Source organism: Corylus avellana, chromosome 10 (assembly GCF_965113065.1).
Source record: "Corylus avellana chromosome 10, dhCorAvel1.hap1.2, whole genome shotgun sequence".
Taxonomy (NCBI): Eukaryota; Viridiplantae; Streptophyta; class Magnoliopsida; order Fagales; family Betulaceae; genus Corylus; species Corylus avellana.
Genome location: NC_142499.1, coordinates 1,097,707 through 1,119,322, shown reverse-complemented (window position 1 = coordinate 1,119,322; position 21,616 = coordinate 1,097,707). Strand labels below are relative to the sequence as shown.

At 36.3% G+C, this 21,616-nt stretch overlaps 1 protein-coding gene and 1 long non-coding RNA gene across 4 annotated transcripts; one reads left to right on the top strand and one right to left on the bottom strand.

Annotated features, from left to right (window-relative positions):
- Positions 1-2,113: 2,113 nt before the first annotated feature.
- LOC132162175 (uncharacterized) lies at positions 2,114-9,482 on the top strand. The gene is made up of 3 exons (XR_009438212.2): positions 2,114-2,292; positions 8,873-8,964; positions 9,396-9,482. It is a non-coding gene; the product is annotated as an uncharacterized LOC132162175 (long non-coding RNA).
- On the bottom strand, positions 5,123-16,050 carry DML1 (demeter-like 1). Of its 3 annotated transcripts, none has more exons than XM_059572437.2 (20): positions 15,821-16,050; positions 14,913-15,474; positions 12,253-14,238; positions 11,772-12,152; positions 10,951-11,041; positions 9,554-10,856; positions 9,383-9,462; positions 9,094-9,178; positions 8,871-8,962; positions 8,726-8,794; positions 8,559-8,595; positions 8,377-8,459; positions 7,495-7,938; positions 7,126-7,162; positions 6,978-7,035; positions 6,668-6,807; positions 6,436-6,501; positions 6,216-6,330; positions 6,103-6,141; positions 5,123-5,356 (listed from the first exon to the last, which is right to left on the bottom strand). In XM_059572437.2, exons 2-20 carry the CDS (start codon positions 15,430-15,432, stop codon positions 5,238-5,240), a joined length of 5,745 nt encoding a protein of 1,914 aa, XP_059428420.2. In that variant the 5' UTR covers positions 15,433-15,474; positions 15,821-16,050; the 3' UTR covers positions 5,123-5,237. The 3 variants fall into 3 exon arrangements, with proteins under 3 accessions (XP_059428420.2, XP_059428421.2, XP_059428422.2); XM_059572438.2 differs by having other exon boundaries at positions 15,828-16,050; XM_059572439.2 differs by having other exon boundaries at positions 14,913-15,468; positions 15,828-16,050.
- Positions 16,051-21,616: the final 5,566 nt, after the last annotated feature.

Sequence of the window (21,616 nt, the reverse complement as noted above, 5' to 3'; positions counted from 1 at the left end):
ATTGTGTCATTAAATACATGTTCAGTACACTTCGGAAAAAAAAAGTGCATGTTCAAGAATGTACTAGTGTCTAACATTTAGCATGTCTTTTCGTTAAAATAGTCATGATAGATTTTTTCACATGAAAAATAAGATGGAGATGCGTTTAAATTTTAAAATTAAATTATAATCAAGAATCCTGCACATATCGTGGGTTATGTGCTAGTTTCTAATAATGCATATAAAAATCACACTCTAAAAAATAGAGAAGTGCTAGGGAGTCAAACAAATGAACCCAAAAAAAATTTTAAACTGACATGGCAGACTATGAGTCGCAGACAAGAGAGAGAGAATTGCATTTTTTTTAATTTAAAAACCCTTGTCACGCCAGTTTATAAATTTTTATGGGTACATTTGGTTGACTCTCTAGCACTTTTCAAAAACATATGTGAATTTAATAGAATTGATGGACTCCTGTAGTACCTAAAAATCTCCTAAAAGCCCACGACATAAAAAATGGCTCAAACAGACCTACCTCCAGCTCATCAAAGGAGCCCAAGACTCAATGGACCTAGAGCCATTACCTCTCTAGGAGACTCCATAAGACTATAATGCTCTACATGTAAGGTATATAAGGCTAAAGTACCCAATCTTATTTGTTCTACACACTATCAATAATGCTTTATTGACTTTGGAGAAATCTCTCTCTCTCTCTCTCGCCCCATACTAATTTGGGCGTTGGAGTCCATACAGCCTTCCGAGGTCAACGGGCTTCTCACTTCTTCAACCTCTTTTGCAAGTGGATCTCCTATTTGAAAGGTAGTACACCAACCCAACCAAATGCCTTTGTTGTCTAGATAACTCATTATATATCAAATAATAGGTAGACAAATTCCATAAAACAGAGAATAGTACAAAAGAGAGCATATGACCCACTAAAAAATAAAATTATTTCACCGGAAATCATAAGCTCAAATCGGCTTAAAGCACAAAAGATTAAAAAAAAAACCAGATATTTGTAATGTCATACAAAATATTACGACTGAGAAAGCAAATATAAGTAGGTCGATGAGTGAGAAACAATAAAGAAACTCATTTCCCAGTATTTTGTTAAAGCGACTGCCCTCAAATGCAAACAATTACTGTAGCAAAATATTGGATTTACATAACTTCAACGCAATATGTTAAGTAACATTTTGGCCGATATTATCTAAATTTAGACAACCAGTAGGTTTTAGCTAACCAGGGTTAAAATAATCACATTTGGTCTGATCTGTGCTTTTCAATGGTCTTCCAAGGTCATGATCTCCCAACAGATTCATGGTATAAAATCATACGCTTTTGCTACTTGCAGCATTAAAAATAGTAAGTAGCGTCCTTTATCAAATGCCCTCCTCTCTGTGCCTCACTGGCTTGCCTCGGATGAAAGGATAGAAAGTTTCCACATGTGGGAACTGTTTTGCAGCTTAACTATTCATTAACTAAAGCATAGTGTTTGTTTTCAAATCCATTGAATTTGATTGGATTTGATGCAATTAAACTCATTATTAAGGAGGTCCATTCAATTAAAAAGAATTGCTAGCTTGGTTCATCACATGCACTCACAGTAGGAGTATTAAAGTTTCTTAGACACATTATGTGACGCTTTGCGACTCACAATTGGAGTTTTTAGAATCGTTTCATTTAATTTTTTATTTTTTTTTTATAACACCTAAGTCAAATATGGACTATACTTATGTACCGTAAAACAAGCATAACATAAATGTTATAGTTTTTTCAAAGGTCGAGAGAAAAAAAGAGAGAATAAAATTAAATATAAAAAACTACAACATAAACAAATCCACGAAATCGTCTTTTAGGAAATTAGGTTTTATCTTTTAGTCTTTTGAGAAGTTATTTTTAGTTTGCTTTATCCATAGATCTGTAAAAAATTATATAAATTTAAAAATAGATACAAAACTACTCAGAGCTCTGTGGGCCGCGGCCATAGGTCGGCAAAACCCACCCACCAAATCCATCCAAAGCCCAAAGGCCGCCACGTATCGGTTGTCATTTCGAAAATGAAGCTGCACATAAACGGAACGATAAAATTGGGAGGGAAAAGAAAGATGAAAGAGGCGCTAAGGCGGCAAAATCGGAAAATTCCAAAAAGCTTATCAATTTCAGTTCTCTCTAGACTCTCACACTCACAGCCCCTCTTTCTCTCTCTCTGTGTGAAGTTCTCTTCCATCGGATGTGGGTTTCATACGTGACTGAACAAACAGTTCTCTCTCCATCTCACGTTCTAGCGCGCAGCGAGTAAAGACTTGAAAGGTACCGCCTATTTATCTAAAATCACACCCTAATTATTATTGATTGAGCTATGAGTAACATCGAGAGAATTTTGAATTAAAAATGATAAGCTTAAGCCTATGCCTATGTATTTGAATTAGTTGTGTTGTATTAACTCCTCAGAAACATGCGTGTAAACGATCAATTAGATTCGATTCCTTCATTTCATGCATATTTCCGTTATATAGAATCTTGTAACCTGGTTCGTGGATTTGTTTGTTCCGATTATTTCTACTGGCCATTGATCTTGCTTGTTCGTGGTTGGTTGTGTCTACTTGAATCGTGGATTTATGTTAAGGCTGATTTATTGGTTGGTGGTTTTTTAGATCTGATTTTTTTGATTGATGTTAGTTTTGAATCTTATTAAGCAGCATTTCCCTTTTCCCGAGGGAAATTGAAGGTTCGGACACTTGTGTAGTATTATTGAGGAGATTCTTGTGAATAAGATGATGAATCGTGGTAGTGTTCAGTTTAGGTGTTTTGGTTGCAAGGATTTTCGTTTAGTATTGTTAAGGAGTTTCTTCCGGTTTTGTTCATGAGTCAAAATATAGCCTAAAGAGACGATAGTTTTCCGTTATCGGCATCGATAATTCTTTTGCATCTTTCATTGGCTAATTTGTGCGGTGAAGTTATGAACGAAGGGTTTGAAGCATGTCTTGGTTGAACTGTGTTTTTTCCGTCGGAGTAGAAATTTATTATCTTAGCACTGGGTTTACGTTATTCTGGAGTGGTGACTAAACTCTTGACAGCATACATTATTTGCTTGATAGTTAACTCAATCTTAGCCCTTACTGGTGTGACGTGCATCAATTTTACCGCGTTTGGTTTTTGCTTTCAGTGCTCCTTTCCGCTTGACCTAGTGTCTTAGAATAAATAATTTGGTAATGTCAAAACTGATGAGGCATTTGCATTGAAACTACTTGGAAAACATGTGAATTGAACGAATTGCTGGTTGCTGAAAGTTCAACGCCCAGATAGAGAAAATTATTAAAGTTCTTAGCTTGATTATTTAAACTCGAGCACATTTGGAAAATCAACAGTTCAAGGTTGAGCATAAATTTGGGTTTGAACAGAACTTTACTTGTTTATGACCTAAGTATTAGGTTTAAGATTATGATTAGAAGTTTGAGACAGACACACTTTCGCCTCACGTGAGACACCAATTTTAGAGCCATGTGTCAATCAAATCCAAAAAGCAATTGTCAAATCTCCCTGTTCCCTTGATTTGAGTTTGTTTTCTATTATTTGTGTGATATTTGCAAAATCAAATATACATCTTACAAAAATTTGCTACGGCATTTTCTTCTTAAAGACTTCAAAGTTCTCTAGTATTCTTTTCTCCGGTCAACAATTGGCATCTTCTGCTTCAAGAGTTCCAGTAAATTTGTTCCTTTCAACTTTTAAACTTCAAGCATACAAGCTTTCAATGGGTCCATTCAACTTTTTCTTATAAAAATTGAGGTATGTATTTAAATTTACATTGTTCTTTTAAATTAATTGTTTTAATATTTATATTGCTATTCTTGATAATTGTTTTTGTATTTAATTATTTATGAATATATATAATTTTTGTTGCATATTTTAATAGTATAAAATATATAATTGTAGCTATCTGAGATTATGGAGAAAAATAACGATTCTATTGAGCTCCAATTAAATTTTTATATTTTTTTTAATACTCTTAATTATTTTTTGTTCAACTTTATTTTTATATTCATCAAAAAAATTTTACCCCTGAATGGACATCTGCGCTCCGCCACTGCTTCGGAGAGCTGTCAACCACAACCAATTTTGATGGTAGTTTGGTCATCTTTATTTTACTTTTATAAGGAATAACCAATCTTATAAAAAATTTGGTCATCTTTATTCTATTAGACTGATCTTATCCATACAGTATAGCCATATTTGCAATATCGCTTTAAAATGACTAATTAATTTGAAACTTTCCTAGAATCACTTATAAAGCTTAGTTTCACCTAGTCAGTAAGCAATGTAGAACTTAACATCCATGAGTCTCTCTATAAACCATTAACTCTGTGGATTGCTCATCTTCCTAATATAGGACCAGTGTGTTACAAACTCCTCCATTTAAACCCTTGATGTCCTCGTTAAGGCCACATCATCATGAGGTGCTGACAGTATCACATGGCGTTATAACTCGACTTTGATATTATTTATAAAGACTCACGAAAAATGGCTAGTACTCCAAAATGACTAGTCAATTTAGAGTTTTCCTATAATCATTTATAAAACCTAAATTCACCTAATGAGAGTAAACAATGTGAAACTTAGCACCTATGAGTCTATAATCATTTATAAAACCTAAATTCACCTAATGAGTAAACAATATAAAACTTAGCACCTATGAGTTGCTTTATAAATCACTTTTTATGTGGGCTACTCATCTTTCTAATATGTTATCGGGTGTAATATGTTATCTGGTGTTACATATAGACACGTTCATTCCCTTGAATTGTTATATACACAAATGTATTTCTGTGTGTATATGTGGATGTTCGGATATGCTCTGGGCCTTGAAGTATTTTGAAATAGCTGCTCTACTCTTGTGCTTCTCTCCTGTGCCCTTCCACCCTCTTGCAATACGCTCAAATTACCTTGCTCGCATTCTTTGAGTGTTTTGCACAAGTACCTATCTAGTACAATTACATGTTTCTATCATGTTTGCTGATTCTAGAAGAGTGGCTCCATAATGAGCAAGACGTTAGGTAATTACATGCTTGTTAATCACAGATTGGTCCATGTCCACCCCCTCATGGGATCATACAATTTTGATGGATGTTCACTTTTTCTCCATGGACCAAGCAAGAGTTCTTGGATGCAGTGCCACGAAATGCTCGTCTGTGTTGCTGTTTAGACATGGTTGGACATTCTGGATTTGATGTCAGTCATGTTGAGCTTCTAACCATCTATTTATCATCTGCCTTTTCTTTTGTCCTGGTCAACTTGCTAGCTGGGAAGTGCAGTCTGGCCTTTAGAGGTCGGGGTGCCCGTGTTTTCTGGTCAAATCCCCTCACACAAACATATCCTGCAAATATTTTCGGCAACTTTTGAGCAAACGGTGTCATGAGCCTTGGTGGTAAGATAAATTATCATATCTTACCTAATGTGACCGAAGTTATCTCTTAAGAGATGTTAGCTTTAATAGGGCCTAAGTTTAGTGAGTTTTCATCAAATTTGCTTTTGTGATATGAAACATTATTTGCCAACATAGACTAAGATTGTAGTGTGTGTAGTGGTGCCTTTTACCGAGCTTGCACTTTGCTCATTAGAAGAGCATATTGCTACTCAGATGTCTAGCATTTTCTAAAGCAGGGAAGGTGAAAATGGCTATATTCCTACATGCGCTCTGTTTAATAGCATGACCGAAGAGATTTTTCTTTTGTCTGCAGCCGAAGTCTTGGGTGCTTAGGGCTTGTCTTTTACCTTTTATATTTATTGGGGTGGGGATGTCTAGTAAACCTATGCCTTAGATGCGTTTTCATGCAGGCTGTTTGATACATTGATATCATCTGCATATAAGTTTGCTGTCATTTTCATCATTGACTATTTGTACAATTTGGTGTGAGTGATAGCCAATGATTGCAGCTCAATTGGTGGTAGTCATATAGATAGGGGTTATGCAAATGTTCTTAATGTCCTTAGAAATGAAGTAGGCCTTAGCTGAATCTCAAAAGGTTCTGATATATTTACATGCAATTAGAGCAACAAATAGATATGATCAAATTATGGCAATTGAATGACATTAAAATCAGGTTGAATTAGCTTACTTACCCCTCCAAAAGCAGTGTTGAATACCTTCTGTCGACAAACCTAGTAGACGAGAAGAATATTTTGTGTGAAATTTGTTGACCAATATTACTTTTTGAAACTATTATAATCTTTACCTTTAAATATTGTTGGTATGGAAGTTCCAAAGTACACAGTTCGCCTTGGCAGGTTCCATATCCAATCTCTAGGAATATCAATCGGGTCAAGACTTGAATCGTGGTCAGCAAACACCTGCATAAAAAGAATACTCATAATAGTACCACCTGAAATGGATACATACGCCTTAACAATGCAGAAAGGAACTAAATGATCTGAGTATCGGGGGGGGTGTTTGACCTCGTTAACTTGAAAGTAGGTGCCATTGAGTGGAAAGCTCCCCTTCATTGCTGTTCGACATGGTATCTGTCCATGATTTGTTTTAAATATCAGTTGGCTTATGATTTTCTTTGTTTCTATATATATGGTAGTATTAGTTTGTTTTTGCTGCTATTATTATTTTTATTATTGTAATTAATTTATTAATGGATATACTTGGTTTTCATAATTGGTTTGATGGTAATGTCCTCACCAAAAGTGTCCCTCGGACCATCTGGGAACTCGTTTCCCTTATGCTGTTGCATGAGAAACAATCCTTCTCGTCACATAATTTGCCATTTTCTTGTGAGCTACACCTTTTTTCAGGTGGTTGGATGGAATTTGCTGTCTCACCTGAGGTAAACATTAATGCATTTAGTGGAAATGCTTATCACTGAAGCAAGCATGGTCTTATGTTATTGCCTATTGGCTATGTTTTCTAACTATATACAATAGATGTAGAACATGGGTCTAAAGAATGTGCAAAGAGTTTGTTATAGCAGGTCTAAATGTTGTGTGCTTACCTGGTGTCCATATTGCTAGGAGGTATGAGCAAGGATCATCAGGTTCTCGTTTATCTAACTGTAAATGAAGCTAAAGTCGTTAATCAGAGATTGAATTTAGATTTACAAGGGAAATAATATTCCTCAAGTGGATGCTGGAATAACTTACCCCTTTCAGAAGAGGGTGTGAATCTGGAAGTTCATAGCTGCACCAGGGTGAAAAACCAATCAGAATACATGGCGGCAAGTATTTGGCCCATACGATAGTCATTCTATATTGTTTAGAATGAAGATGGCAAAACTTGTATTGTACAGCATATTTTGGCACCGGTCCAGTTATGTTCGTGGATTATTAGTATAAATGTTGTTATAAACTTATAATCACTTTGGAAGGGTCAGAGATTATCTTTCCCCTCTCTTACTTGAGTCATTTGCAATCCATTCTGATATTTATTATTATTATTTTTTTAAAATCTTGCATGAATGAGTTTGAAAGATTCTTAATTAGTTGAAGATAGATGAGGGAGTGCCAACTTACACTTGGTGCTCTGTTCGTAGTCGACTCACATTCTTAAGCTTGGGCATCGGAATTGATGCTGCTTCTGGAGTTAGAGCAACTAAGGCTTTTGACATGTCAAATTCTTGAAGTTCCATGTTATTTTGCATATAAGTATGTAAATTCTGAGTGAATTCTTCAATGTTGAGTTTGATTACAGGAATTTCGTCAGGGTCCTCATAGAAAGTGTCCTCAATGTCATTTTCTACTTCTTTGCATTCTGGCTCTGGTGTTGCCGGCTCTTCAATAATAGGCTCACAGTTGGTGACTCCAGATTTTGCTTCTGATTGCTGCTTTCCTTCTGATTGTGACTGAAGGAAAGGCAGGGAAAGTCGATTGATGATCACATTGGGATTTTTGTCTGGTTTGTTATCAGTTGCAGTCACTATACTTTTCTCCTCTGGCCCTGGCAGGGCAAGCCTTGCACTGCATCCAACATGTTCAATGACTTAAAATTGATCAAAACTTGATGTGCGTGCATATAATGTGATGGGGATGTTTAGGTAGGTTTGCAGAATGGGATTTTTGGTGTTCCCTAGCACATACAATTTTCACAAGACCACATATGATGGGAGACATTATTTATTGTAATCCCTGATCCATGAATCTGTTCTTTTCCTAACCAACTTCCCTTTCTCTTTAGATATTGATGCTATCTACAATTGTTTGTAGCTATTGAATGATTTTTTGGTTATCTATTATTTATTGTTATCTCAAGAAATTTATTAGGCTTGATACGTGGAGGGGTTCTAGACAGTGGCAGATGCACAAAAGTGATCCATTCTTAAGTATTGCAGTATAGATGCAAAATATAATTTACTTGTAAAAAAAAATGCAAAATATTGGAACCAATTATATGCAAACCTTGCAAATGCACTTGCGAAGTGTCTACACTCTCCTCTCATTGGGCATGAATTGCAATTTGGTTTGCTTTTTGTACAGAAGACCTGCATAGGTTTCAAAGAATATTGTCCATTTCTTTCTTAGCTCTTGATAGGTCGTCAATGAGAACCAATTTACTTCACATATAAATATATACAACTGACCTTTCCAAATGTAATCATCTGGTAATGAAGTTCATACCTGTTAGCAGATATTGTAATGAATCAGTCAATCAGGGTAAATAAATGAAGTTGCTTTACCATCCATGCTAAACATATGAAAGACATGCATTTTTTGAAATGTCTAGAAGTAAAGTGGAAGAAATCTTTACAATGTTCTTTGGTCGAGCTTGCACAATCGAGGCCAGAGATATTTTTGAATGGATTCTAACACTGGGTACCTATATATGGACATAAAATTAGCATTTTCTAAGTGCATATGTAGAATTTCTAATATGTAGGGTGCACAATACTAACAGTTCTAGGAGATGCAACTGAAGTGACTCAGGCAGCGGCTGAAGGGGCACCCATCCCAGTCTTACAGCGATACGTCCCACATTTGTGTCCACCTGTAAGTCATAAAAAAATGTTTAAGAATTGTTCTGTCTATTATGTAGATCTTCTCTCCTTTTTTTTTTTCTCCTCTCCTTTGTTACTTGGAAATCTATACTGGGCAATTATGCTTTCATTTTGAACTTACTGGGAAAGCAAGTTGGTGAAGCGTCAAAAGCCGTACGCACTCCACACTTTTCAAACCCAGTCCCCTTACGCTTAGCAGATATTCTCTGCATATATGAATAAATCTTGAATCTATATCTCAATAATCTGTGTATATTTCATTTTTTGTATATAAAAGCTGGAGTAGTGAATTATTTATGACAGTAGTTAGTACACTGCACCAGCACGAGGATAACATACTAATAATAGTGTTTGGAAGCATACAAGTTTCTCCTCTAAGGAATTGAAATGGATTACTTTTGTGGGCTTACTTTGCTTGGTCAGGCGGAACATCTCTCAACCATTCAAGATCAATGCTCCCGTGATCTCTAACCAGTCGGTTAAGGAAATCCTGCACATATTTTCAGTGAAAAGTTTTTTTGATTTGAATATTTTTAGTGAGTACATTGACAATTGAGAACATTGTTTAATAAAAGTTATACCTTGATACGCTCTGCAAGCTTGTTGTTCATCCCCCGTTCTCTGATGCTGTCAGCAATCTCATTAACATCTGCAGATCTTACAGCTTCCCAGTCCAGTGAGTCCATAGTGTTTGCTGCTCTTTCTCTTTTCTTTCCATTGGTTTCCACCTGTTTTCTAAGATTATCCCAACTAATCTCGTCTTTTTTCTCTTTTCGAACTCTTTTACTCTTTGCTTTTACAGTTGCAGCATTCATCTCACTGATCTCCATGCTAAATAAATGACCATGAGCATTCAAATCCGACTCAGCTGTAGTCTGTGTAGTATCTAGGGTTTCTCCAGAAAGGTTTTGCAAGTTTTGCTGCATTTCAATGTTTTGCCCCTGAGCTACTGGTCCAACAGTTTCAGGGTCCCCAAGTGCCCGACTTTGAGGTGAATTAATCACATTTTCATCTCCTCGAATGTTGTTGCATGATTCACTTGAAAGTGATTTCTCAACATTTATTGTCAGCTTATTTTGAACAGCAGCTTGACTTGAAGATTCTATTGTTAGTTCACTTTGTTTGCTTATAGTATTTTCATCTTTGCTCTTGGAACTGTCAGGATATTGGATTTCCTCTCTGAACATCTCAGAGTGCTCAACTTCTAGTACTCTGGAGGTGGGGGCCAGATGCAAATGATAATCACTGGAAGGGCTCATGGATGCTGCTAAGGAGCTTTGTGGATCTTTTAAGCTGTCTGGATATTGTATTTGGTTGTCATGATTCATCCCTTTGGATCTAATACATGCACCCTTTGAGTTCTCATCAGATGGTGCCTTGCTACTTCCATGACTGTAGACTGCATTTAGCATTGTCGATCCAGCCATCTGTTGAAGCTCCACAATGGAAGCGAAGCCAATGGAACTGTCGGGCTTAGATCCATCTAATAGATATTCTGCTTCTAAATTCCTCTGTAGGCATGATCCTATTTTTTCAGCAGTTTGAATGAATGAAAAGTTTCGAGATAAAAAGGCAGAATTTTGAGATGAAACTGGATCTTTTGTTGCTATCCTATCTTCGTCTGTATAACATCCTGTTTCTGACCCTCTACTGCCTCCAGGGGATTCATTGCTGCTGACAACTTCTTTTTCTTCATTATGCTCAAGGTCCTGGAGCGTCACGGAACTCTGGTCACAATCTGGTTTCCATTGTATGCTATCTTCTGGATCAGGTATGCACACTTCCGGTTCATTGACAATGAAGCTCGTCCCATCTTCATAGCATTCTTTGTTGTTTCTGCTCGACTTGAGTGGGAAGCGAGCAGCAAGCGACATAAATGCAGAACTGCAAGAGATTGAAGAAATAGAATAAAGAGGTTTGTCATTTGGACTTTCTCTAGTTACCACCAACTTTATTAATATTGCCAATTATGGTACACCTGGAAAGATGGTCTGATACATTCTGAGTGAGAAAAACTCCAACCACCGAGTCCACGACTGATCCTTTCCATTGTGAGAAGCGTCTATCTCCTGTGGAAATAACAATTGCCGTAATGACATAAAGTTGAGACTATATTCAATGAGTAAAAAGAGGGGAAGGCTCTTGATTATGGGAAACTTAGGCACTTCCCACTTGCAATTATCATTGTTTAGTAGGTTACATTATTATTAATATTATTTTAATTATAACGATAAGTATATGAAGGGAGGGAAATTCCTTTTCCTTGAGGCTCTTATGCACTGCAGGCAAGATCTAGGTTTGTTAGGCAGATTGGTTTGAACTTTATCGCCTTTTTTTTCCCCTGTTGGAATTACTACATTATTTTCAATGAACATATTTTGAAGTTAATTTATCAAGAGACTAGAGATGTTCCTCAACTTCTTTTTCCATTAAACTTTTACCTGTTGGCTAATCTTTAACACTGGTTTTAGGAGGATTAAATGTATGGTTAAGTACGTGGTAATTCAAAGGTAAAAGGGTTTTCATTTAAGGGTACTCTTGCCATTCTTAGAACTAGACATTGGTCTGTTAGTTTTTGTAGTTGGCACTAAAAGAAATCTTTTTGAAGAATTGGCTGGTAAGGAAAAAAGGCTGGTTGTGGTGTTGCCAACTAGTGCATTAGGCGAGGATGGAGGAACACGTCACAATATGAAGATTTTGATATAGAACTAATATCGTGTGTAACATATACATTCTTAAATAGAAATTTATGAAATAACCCCCTTGAAAGAATTTGTGAATAACATTGAATACTAGTACCTTGTACAAGATGCATGCGTGCAATAAAAGAGTCTGCACGTCCACGGAACACTCTCCGTTCTTCTTCCCACCATTTTACCTTGTCTTCATCTGTTCCATCAATACCTTCACTATTTATATTCTCCAACAAAAGCTTCCACACTCTATTAGTCTCTTCATCAAGGTTAACTTTTGGCCGTGGACGCCGTTTCTTGGTGGGATCAAACAAACCTTTATAGGGTACAACTGCACCATCTTTTCTATAAATGACGAGTGCATTTTGCTCTTGTTTTTGCATACTGTAGGGGACAACTGCATTATGCTGTTCTCGTGCTAATTTTCTGCTTTCCCTGTTGAAGTCCAGATGCTTAAATTCCTCAACCAACGCATCCATAGAAGCACCTGCAGTGGTTTATGTAATTAGAAAGAACTGATTTTGTGGATTCTTCAAGAATGTACAAATTAGTGTGTAGCCCAACGTGAGATGAGTTTATAGTGGTACCTAATGGATTGGAAGAGGATAGGCGGTGTTTGTACAAGACAAGCTCCTGGTCCAGTTGCATTTCATTTGTCTTGGAAGATGCTGAGGTGACAAACGAGTTTCTCTTCTTGGTTCGCTTCTTTTTTGCCAGAGTTGCACTCGTCATTGCAGCCAGGTCACCTATGCATGTGTGAGGTTTGTGTGGATTCTCAACTGTTTGCCCATCATCAACCACTAGAGGTGGTTTGGTTGGGTGAGTTATGCACTCTAAAATTCTGGTCAGGGAAGTCAAGTCACGAACCCGAGTAGGGCCTCGGGATCTTTTTCTTGTTGACCTGTCTTTCTGAATTAAAGCCAGGATATGCTCAAAACTTTGGTGATTTTTCTGAAGACCTCTTTCTTCATCTTGAACTGCTAGGGAAATCATACCTGCATCAAACTGAGGAGGACCAGAAATCTGGTGGCGGGCTTTTGACGAACAAGGAATTGTTTCAGCATCATGTTGGAGAAATGTTGCTGTTCTCTCAACATTTTTTGTGGCAGTAATACAAGATGATGAGCTGGATGCGGTTGAGTTCTGCCCCTTTTCAGTTCTCTTTTTCTTGTTAATATTTGGAAAATGGATCCAATTCGTCGCCTGGTATGCTTCTAGAGTACTAAAGCAAGCTCCAACTAGATTTGGTATGCTGGCATCAGCTTGTTCAGCAGCATGAGAATATCGTCTCTTGGATTGCGTAGCTTTGTCTCCCTCAGTTAAAATTGCACCGGTGCTGCAGTTGGAATAATTTGGACTTAGTGATATTTGATTGTTGGTTTTTGCAATGTTGTCCTGTCCATTATGAGCAATCAGTTGACCTTCCCCTTCTTTAGTGCTATCCTTTTGAGAATCAGCATTCAATTCTGCCTGTGGGGGATTAGTCTTTGTAAGAAGTGGCTTGCTTGGGACTTGCCTTCCTGGCAATGATATGTATTCTTTCAAGGAACAAGCAATGTCATAGGCTATGCCAGCTTCAGTGTGTTCTACCAATACTTCGACCCCTTCAGCAAGCTGTACAGTTGATCTTGATTGAACTCCTTTTATGCAAAAGTCTTGGGCCTGTAATTCTGAATCTAAATTAAAAGAAGATTTGCATGTAGAGCTTTCATCTTGTGGTTGTTCTATGTCAAAATTTAAAGCCCTTCTGCATGACTTTCTGGCAGGCTCAAATGTTTTCAGATCAGTAGATTCTCCAGTTAATTCTGCTGGAGGAGTTGCTGCAGGTTTGTTGATTCCTTTCCTCCGTACATACTTCCTTTTAACTTTTTCTTTGGAACTAGTAGAGATTTCATCTTGCGGTTGTCCTAATTCAAATTTCGAAGCCCTTCTGCATGACTTTTTGGCAGGTTCAAGTGTTTCCGGATAAGTAGATTCTCCAGTTAATTCTGGTGGAGGAGTTGCAGTCAGATCAGTAGATTCTCCAGTTAATTCTGCTGGAGGAGTTGGAGAGGATATGTTGATTCTTTTCCTCTGCACATTCTTCCTCTCGACCGTCGGATTTTCTGTGGAACCAGTAGGCTTTGGGGTCACCTGTTTTGGAGTTCTTTTAGGTTTGCCTTCTGTAACCACCTTGGGCCGGTGCTTTTTGCGTTTTGGTTTTTGCTGCGGTGTTTCATTCAGGTCAGTACCATGGCTGCCTCCCTTGTCAGGGTTGTGATTCTCCTTGAATGGAGTGGAAACATCACCAAATGATGAATCTGTAACAGGCTTCGAGAGTTCTTTATTGCATTGGACCTCATTGGTATCAACTCTCACTGCAGTAATTTCGTTCCCTAGCTTCTCTCTTTCCTCATCTATCCTTTCGTTTGCATATAAATTTTGTACTTCAGAAACCGGTTTGTTTTGTACTCTCGTTTCCTTCTCTGGTGTTATGGGCACCAACTGGGAAATGGTCATGCTAGAATTCACATCAGGCACGGTCCCCGGTGGCAAATTTAGATCATAAGACTGCTGATGAGGGGTTCGGACATCTGTAGCACAGCATTGGTTTACTTCAGATAAGGTGACAAAACAGTAAAAGCAAATTGTAACTTGCATTGTTAAGGCCTACACTATAGTAAATGAAGCACTTGTTCCCCAAGAATGAAATTGTTTTTGACAAATATGTTCTCTTTCAATTTGTCTTCGAAGCAATCAAAACTTGGTCTTCCCTGAAGTCTGCAGGGAATTACACATTCGGGGCATGCACATAATGTGCAATGCCGGGAAGAATTATTGGTGTGTATTAATGTCTCATTTCACTTGCTGTTGTCAGTCGTCAGTCTCATATCCATATTATTCTGAATTAGGATTCTATTTGCATATTACAGTGTACATGGTGCCACGTCATTTAAAAATTTAAATGATGCGGCAATATATTGTACACGTGGCAACATATACTGCATTATATTTTTAAATGATGCGGCAATATGTTGTACATGTGGCAGCATATACTACATTAGATTTGCGAATTTAGCGAATTTAAACACGGACTCGCTATTTCATTGAGGTGGAGAGGAATCTGAACAATTCGGGCGTCTTAGTATTTTTTTTTTAGCTGCTGTGGTAACTATGATTTGATATTTCTTTCTGGTGTGGTGTGAATGGGTAGCAAAAGGTGCGAAAGAAACAGAGCTAATACTAAAGCAAATTTAATTACACTTACTGTGAGGTTGTTCCGGGATGGAGTTCCCATTTACGCCCACTTGTGAGTCGAGTGACAGATCACGATTCCAGAACGGGCTTGCAGAGCGGTAGTCTCCCCCGTTATTTTCCTTCTGACAAGTGTCAGGCATGAAAGAGCTGGTTGCCACACTGTCGTTGCCCTGCGCTGCCCCAATACCAGATGCCGCCGAGGCAGCGTCTGCGAGGGCCAAGAGTTCGCCGAAACGAAGGTTATTCCATCTGGCCATCGGCTCTTCGCATGCTTCCACATTGTCACCGTCCCTGTTTGCCTCGCTAGAATTGGGGGACTTGCAACATGCAACTATCTCAGTAGCTTGAGAGCCTTGTGGAAAACTAGAAGAATATGTCTCTGATCCCAACCATGTTGCTTGGTCAAGCTGGTTTCCTTGTCCGTCTGTGTAGATCGGTTGGGGTCTTGGCAGAATGGGCTTAATTGGGGTCGTTGGAATCCAAGAAGCCTGAACTTGTAACCCATCTTCGCCTGGTTTGCTGACATCCATTCCTTGGCTTCAAAAAAAGGTTGAAACTCTTAACTCCTGCTCCTGTAAAAAGAAATTTGAGATTAATTTCAGAAAATTGAGAGGCTCCAAAGGAAAAACAGCAGGCAGAGAAATAACAGATGCAAGCACTGTTCGAGCTGAAACAGAAAATTAAATGAAACCCACTTTCCAAAATCTCAAGAAATCACAACCAAGCACCTCCTAGATCTCTCATAAAGACCCCAGGCTGTGTCTCAGTGATTGGAAACTTGGGTTCACAGGCGAAAACCAAAACGAAAAACAGTAACAGATTCTAATCCTTTAAGATTTTCTCAGTAATCAATCTCCACAAAAATGCAAAGTCAATGATACAAAAAAACAACTGAGAAAAATAAGGCATCGGCGTTACCGAAGACCTGAGTCAATGCCGGAGATCTCTCTTGATCACTTGAGGCTTAGAGAGCAAATTCATTGAAACTGAGAAATGAGAGTAGACACAAAAGCCAGAGCTTTTTATATTTTTAGAGCTCTATGAACGGATAACTCCTTTTCCCAGAGTTGCAATTACTCCTCCTTTTGCCACGAGAGGGCAAGAACCGATGTCCATTGCGTATCATTTGGCGGGCACCTCTTCTGTTAGACATCGCAATGGAGTTCCTCTTTAATAGCAAGGTGAAGTTGATTTTAATGCAATCTTTTCTGTTATGGTTTTCAAGTTTTCTTATTGTTGTTATTATTGTAGACATGCATTATTTTAAAGAAGTCTAACAGTAGACTGCTTAAAAAATTATTTTTTAACTATCTCTTTTTGACACTCGTATTAAATTAAATATTAAAAAATAATATCTTTTTTATTTTAAATAAAATAGATAAAAATTATTTTATAACTAAAATCTTAATTTTACTTTAGTTAGTTTATGATATCACTCATTAAAATTTTTTAATAATTTATTTATTAAAAAAAATTTAGTACTATCTTGACTGTTAACTTTTAATCCCACCCTCTTTTCTTTGTATTTAACTTATTTTATTAATGAAATTTTATCTTATCTATAAAAAGAAAAACATCAGAGTTATGTATACGCAAGTGGTAGGGGAAAATGGTAATATTACTAGGCACGGCGTGTGAAGCGTCGAGGCAGGGCCCAACCACGTGAGTGAACTGAAGATCAAAGAGGTTGACGTGGCATCGCAACCATGACGCTTGGCACGTGGGGGCTCGTTGAAAGTCGAAAATGGGGCTCGTTTGGACGGTGTCTGTGCACCCGCTAGGATTGGCGACGTGATCGAGGGGGCTGGGTCTATTACTCTATTTTCTTTTTCACACCTAAGCACGTCAGTGACGCCGTCTGTGGTCCCCTTTTACTAAGGGCTGGGTCTATTATTTGTGTGGACTTCCGACTCTTTCCCCATCGCATTGAAGCACGTTAGTGACGCCGTTTGTGGTCCCCTTTTAATGAGGCACGCTTATCTAACCGGAGGTTGGTGGTGTTAATTGGATTTAGTGCGTATGGTTTCAGGAAGTTATGATTCTTATCAGATGGCTCTCAGACTTTTATGTGTGCTAATAGTGACGCTTTACCCCGCTAATTATTGGTGATCAGCCTATTGATGAGAGCGTATATTAAAATATGTCATATTTATTTATTTTCTTTTTGCTTCGTTCAAAATTCTGCATGGCGCATGCAACTTTCTTTTCTTATTGTCATACGTAAAACAACTTTTTAAAGCTTACTACAAAAAGTTCAAAACTTTAGCCATCTTTGTAAAAAGTCAGGCTGGCCTGCCGTGGCCTTCTATTCACACTTATTATTATTATTATTATTATTATTATTTACAGAGTTAAAAAAAATTTATAAGTTATTCAATTAATGTATTTAAGGGGAGGGAAAGCGATAGAAGTTTGAATTAGTAACTTTTGTTTCATAAATCATGATCTCCAGCAGATTAAACTACTAATTTGAGACAATTAATATATTTATTCATTGTATAAAGTAAAGAGTAATGCTATGACCTTTTTTTTTTCTTTTCGACATATTCGCATAAGGGGGGAGGAGGATTCGAATTAGTGACCTCTATTTTATTAGGTATGGTCCCAACCTATTGAACTACTTTTTGGGGACACTATGAACTAAATTTTTATCTTATAATTATTCCACAATATTAATGAACGAGTCTCAACTTTTAAAAGAAATATATTTAAAAATTAGTTGAAACTATTATTTTTATTTCACTTTACTAATATAACACTGTCAATTAGTTCTCCTTAAAAAAAATAAAATTCAATAACTAATTGACAATATTAAACCAACAAAGTATGATAAATAACATTAATCATATTTTATATATATAATCTAAAACATATTGTAAACTGAAAATGACCATGATTAAAGTTTGGTTTTAAAGCACAAGCGGTCATTAAACACTTGAAACTCATCTCCCGCATGATCGAAACTAAAGGCGGAAATTACGATGAGATGGTCAACTACAATCAAGCGGTGGTAAATAAGAGCTTATAAGCAGCAGCTACACATGAGGTAGCGGATCTGATTTCAAGAAGGTCGCGTAACCGTTCAATATTTGCTTGTCGATCCGTAACGCCTTGGTTTTCTCTTTTTCTCTTTATTCGTTGGGTGACATCACTGATCTGTCGGTCACAACTACCTCTCGTGACTCTCGAGCCCAAAGCGAATCTTTCCTCTCTTTTTTTTTTTTTTTTCTTTTTTTGTTTTTTTGGTAACAATCTTTCCTCCTCTTTTGGTTTTTCTTGACTGTTCTGTTTCGAGAGGGGATGGTACAGTATGCAACCAAGGAACGTGTTGTTCGTGACATGGGGTTCAAATTCCGACGCGTGTAAGGTGAGAAGACAGCTCGGTCCTTCTGTTGCGCTTGTTCCATTGGCTAGTTTGTTCACGAACTCTGACGTGCCAGTTTTGTCGCTTCAACTTTTCACTTTCTGTGTTTGAGTCTGCATGAAGCAGGGGCCACTTTTTTTTTTTTTTTAAAGCATTTCTCGTGTCTCCAACTACTTTAACAACCAACAACCTCGGACTGAGATTTCCTACAATTAAATTTTCTTTTTTCAGTTTTGTCTTATCTTTAAAAGTTATAATTTAAAAGTATTTTTGTCTTCTCACTTTTTAAGTAAATAAAAATATTTTTTTAATATAACTAACTGAATATTATCTAATTTATTTTTATTAGAAATGATCATATTTTATTAATTTCAAATAAGAACTTATGCGACTACTTATAAAAAATGTTAGTCACATATATACTTTTACATTAAAAAACTAATTAAATTATAATTAAAACTTCTTGAAATTATTTATAAAATTAAATCTCACGTGATAAAAACTTTATAACTTAATACTTATAAACTCTTTTATAATCTGTTCACTTTATTTATATATATTAATTTGGGACTAGAATGTTATGATACGGATTTCATAACCTCAAGTTAGGTAGGTGGAACTTTGATTCCAATTATACATAATAAATAAATAAGGTATTTTAAAATTTTGCAGTTCAATGGATGGCATGGCAGAATGTGCCATGTGTTGTGTGGCAAAAAATTACAAATTTGGCAATTATAAAAGTCTGCAGTTCCACGCTTGGATTTTGTGATACCATAAAGGGCAAAGCAACTGAAGTCTGAAGTTGCCATGCATTGGTTCCGAACAGAAAAAGGTCTCATAAAGTTTTTTTTATTTTTTTATTTTTTTAAAAAGTGATCACATGCATACAGGGTAAAACTGTATTTTTATGGGTGTTTTATATTTTAAATTATTTGTTAATATTTTTTACTTGATAACAAAAAATAAAAGATAGTAAGTGAAGTCCTTAAGAAAAACCATAAGGGGTGGTTTAGTAGCCTCATTACAATTCTTACGTAGTTAGGTAAATAATATAGTATGAATTCGATTCTCACAATAAGAATCCTTATATTTGAATAACGTAAACTATCTTAAATCTCATTGAGGTCATGCGCTAAATTTTTTTAATAGAAAAAAAAAAAAAAAAGTCATTACCAAACATATGACCTACTTCGTTGACATATTTCCTACTAGTAATAGACTTTTACTTTAGAGTTTTCTCTTTTTACTTTTTGGTAATAGAGTCAATCCAGTTTTTTACCGTTATAACTGCTATAATAATTGTTGTGACAAATTAATATTTGGGATTGCGAATAAGTAGAACATAATAGAATAAAGAGAGCCTCTACTATGCGGTTAGACCTTAAAAATGGTGTTTTGCAACATCCAATCTCCTTGTGACACATCATCCAATTAAGAAAAATGCAAAAAATGAAAATGAGAACACCCACATCAAATCAAAATGAGAAAGATAAAAATAAAATAAAAAAATCGTAGCCGGCAATGCCAGACCCTTGAGACCCAGGCCAGCGAGAACCACGACGAGGTTTGGTGAGACCCACGACGCCGTGGGTCTCGCCTCAAACCTTTCTTCATCGCCGGCCAAACCCAACCGGAAAACGCAAACCCAACCATCTCTGGCCAATTTTTCTGTAAAACCTAGCCTCAAAATCGGATTATAATGCCTCAAAACTTATTTTTGGATTCAATACTAAATCATATATAGAGGGGGAAGGTTAACCTTTTAAGCATTTTATCACCCTAAAGGCCGGAGAAGAAGACTCTCGGCACCGGAGACGGTGACTCTCGACACCGAAGAGGGTGACCCAGACAACCCCAGCGCTGTTTCAGAAGATCCAACGCCATTTCTTCTTCTCTGCCAGACCCACGGCCATTTCTTCTTTCTCTACCAGACCCACACCATTTATTCTCTCTTTTATTCTTTCTCCTTCTTTCTCTCTTTTCTTTCTTTCTCTTTTTTTCATTCGGTGTATTTGGTTGTTAGTTAAGTTTGTGCACTTAGCTTAGGTGGCAGTAGTTGATTGGGGGCTGCAAAAGTGAGGTTTTGCAACCTGACTGCATAGTAGGTTTTTCCTAGAATAAAATAAGCGAATAACATATAATAGTAAAATTATGTAGCTTATATTTATGAGCGAAGACCAAAAAAAAAAAAAAAAAAAAAAAAAAAAAAAAAACTATCAAAGATGAAATATAAATACTAGTGAAGAGAAAACTACTTAAACCTCAAAATCCCAGACATCCAAAGCCTCTCACTCAAACAAAAGGAAGCTACAAAAAGAAAACCTTTTCCAACCCTATAGTGGAATAACTTTATTACAAGGAAAAAAGGTTAAATTAGTCCCTATAGTTTAAGATTTTGAAAAATAGCTTATTGGGGTTTAAAAAAAATACCTAAATACTCTTTAGGGTGAGAACCAAAAAAAAAATCTTTTCCGTTAGAAAAGTTGACAAAAATTCATTAATGTCAACATCAACGCCAATCAAATTTTGACATATGTCACTTATATAAAAAAATAAAATAAAAAAATGAAGTGATAATAATAAAAAATAGATTTTTGCCCTTATAAAAGTTTGACAAGATTTTCTTCAAATGCTATACAGCCTATACTTAACCTTTTTTTGTTCGTTCTTCTTTGTTTATGAAATGAAATGGCTCATCTTGAGCCGCTGGTTACCATTTGTTACCCCAACCAATTCCTAAGAATTGAAGGGGATTTCAATTCCCACATCTACGAATTCAAATTCTTTATAATTATATATTTGAATTGCATGTAATATAAGTGAGATAATTGTGAGAAAGCTATTTATTTAGACAAGTGTTTGAATGGTTTAAAATTTATTTGAACACTTTAAAATTTATTTAGAGACGTGAATTCTATAAAATTTTCTTATAGTTATTTGTCAGGAGAATTGCTATTAATTATTGAAAATCATAATGTTATAGTTTTACTGTTACTGAAAATCCTGTTCCGACAGGTACCTGGTCACTTCTTTCTAGGAGATTGAAAAAGGTAAATATTAATTTCGAAAAGCCAGTCATCCCATTCTACGAAATACCAATGATATGATGTGACGTTATATTTCAACCATTTGTTTGTTACATTTTTTTTTTTATCTTTTATTTTTATTTATAAAATAAAAATAATAACAACAAATAAAATATAAAAATCATACAGTTTTTTAGCATGGACCATCACCTCCAAAAGGCTAAAAAATATATACCTCGTTTAGCAATTCATTTTTTTCTCTCAACTCTTACACCATTTCTCTAAAAAAATTTAATATAAAAAAAAAATTATATCACATTA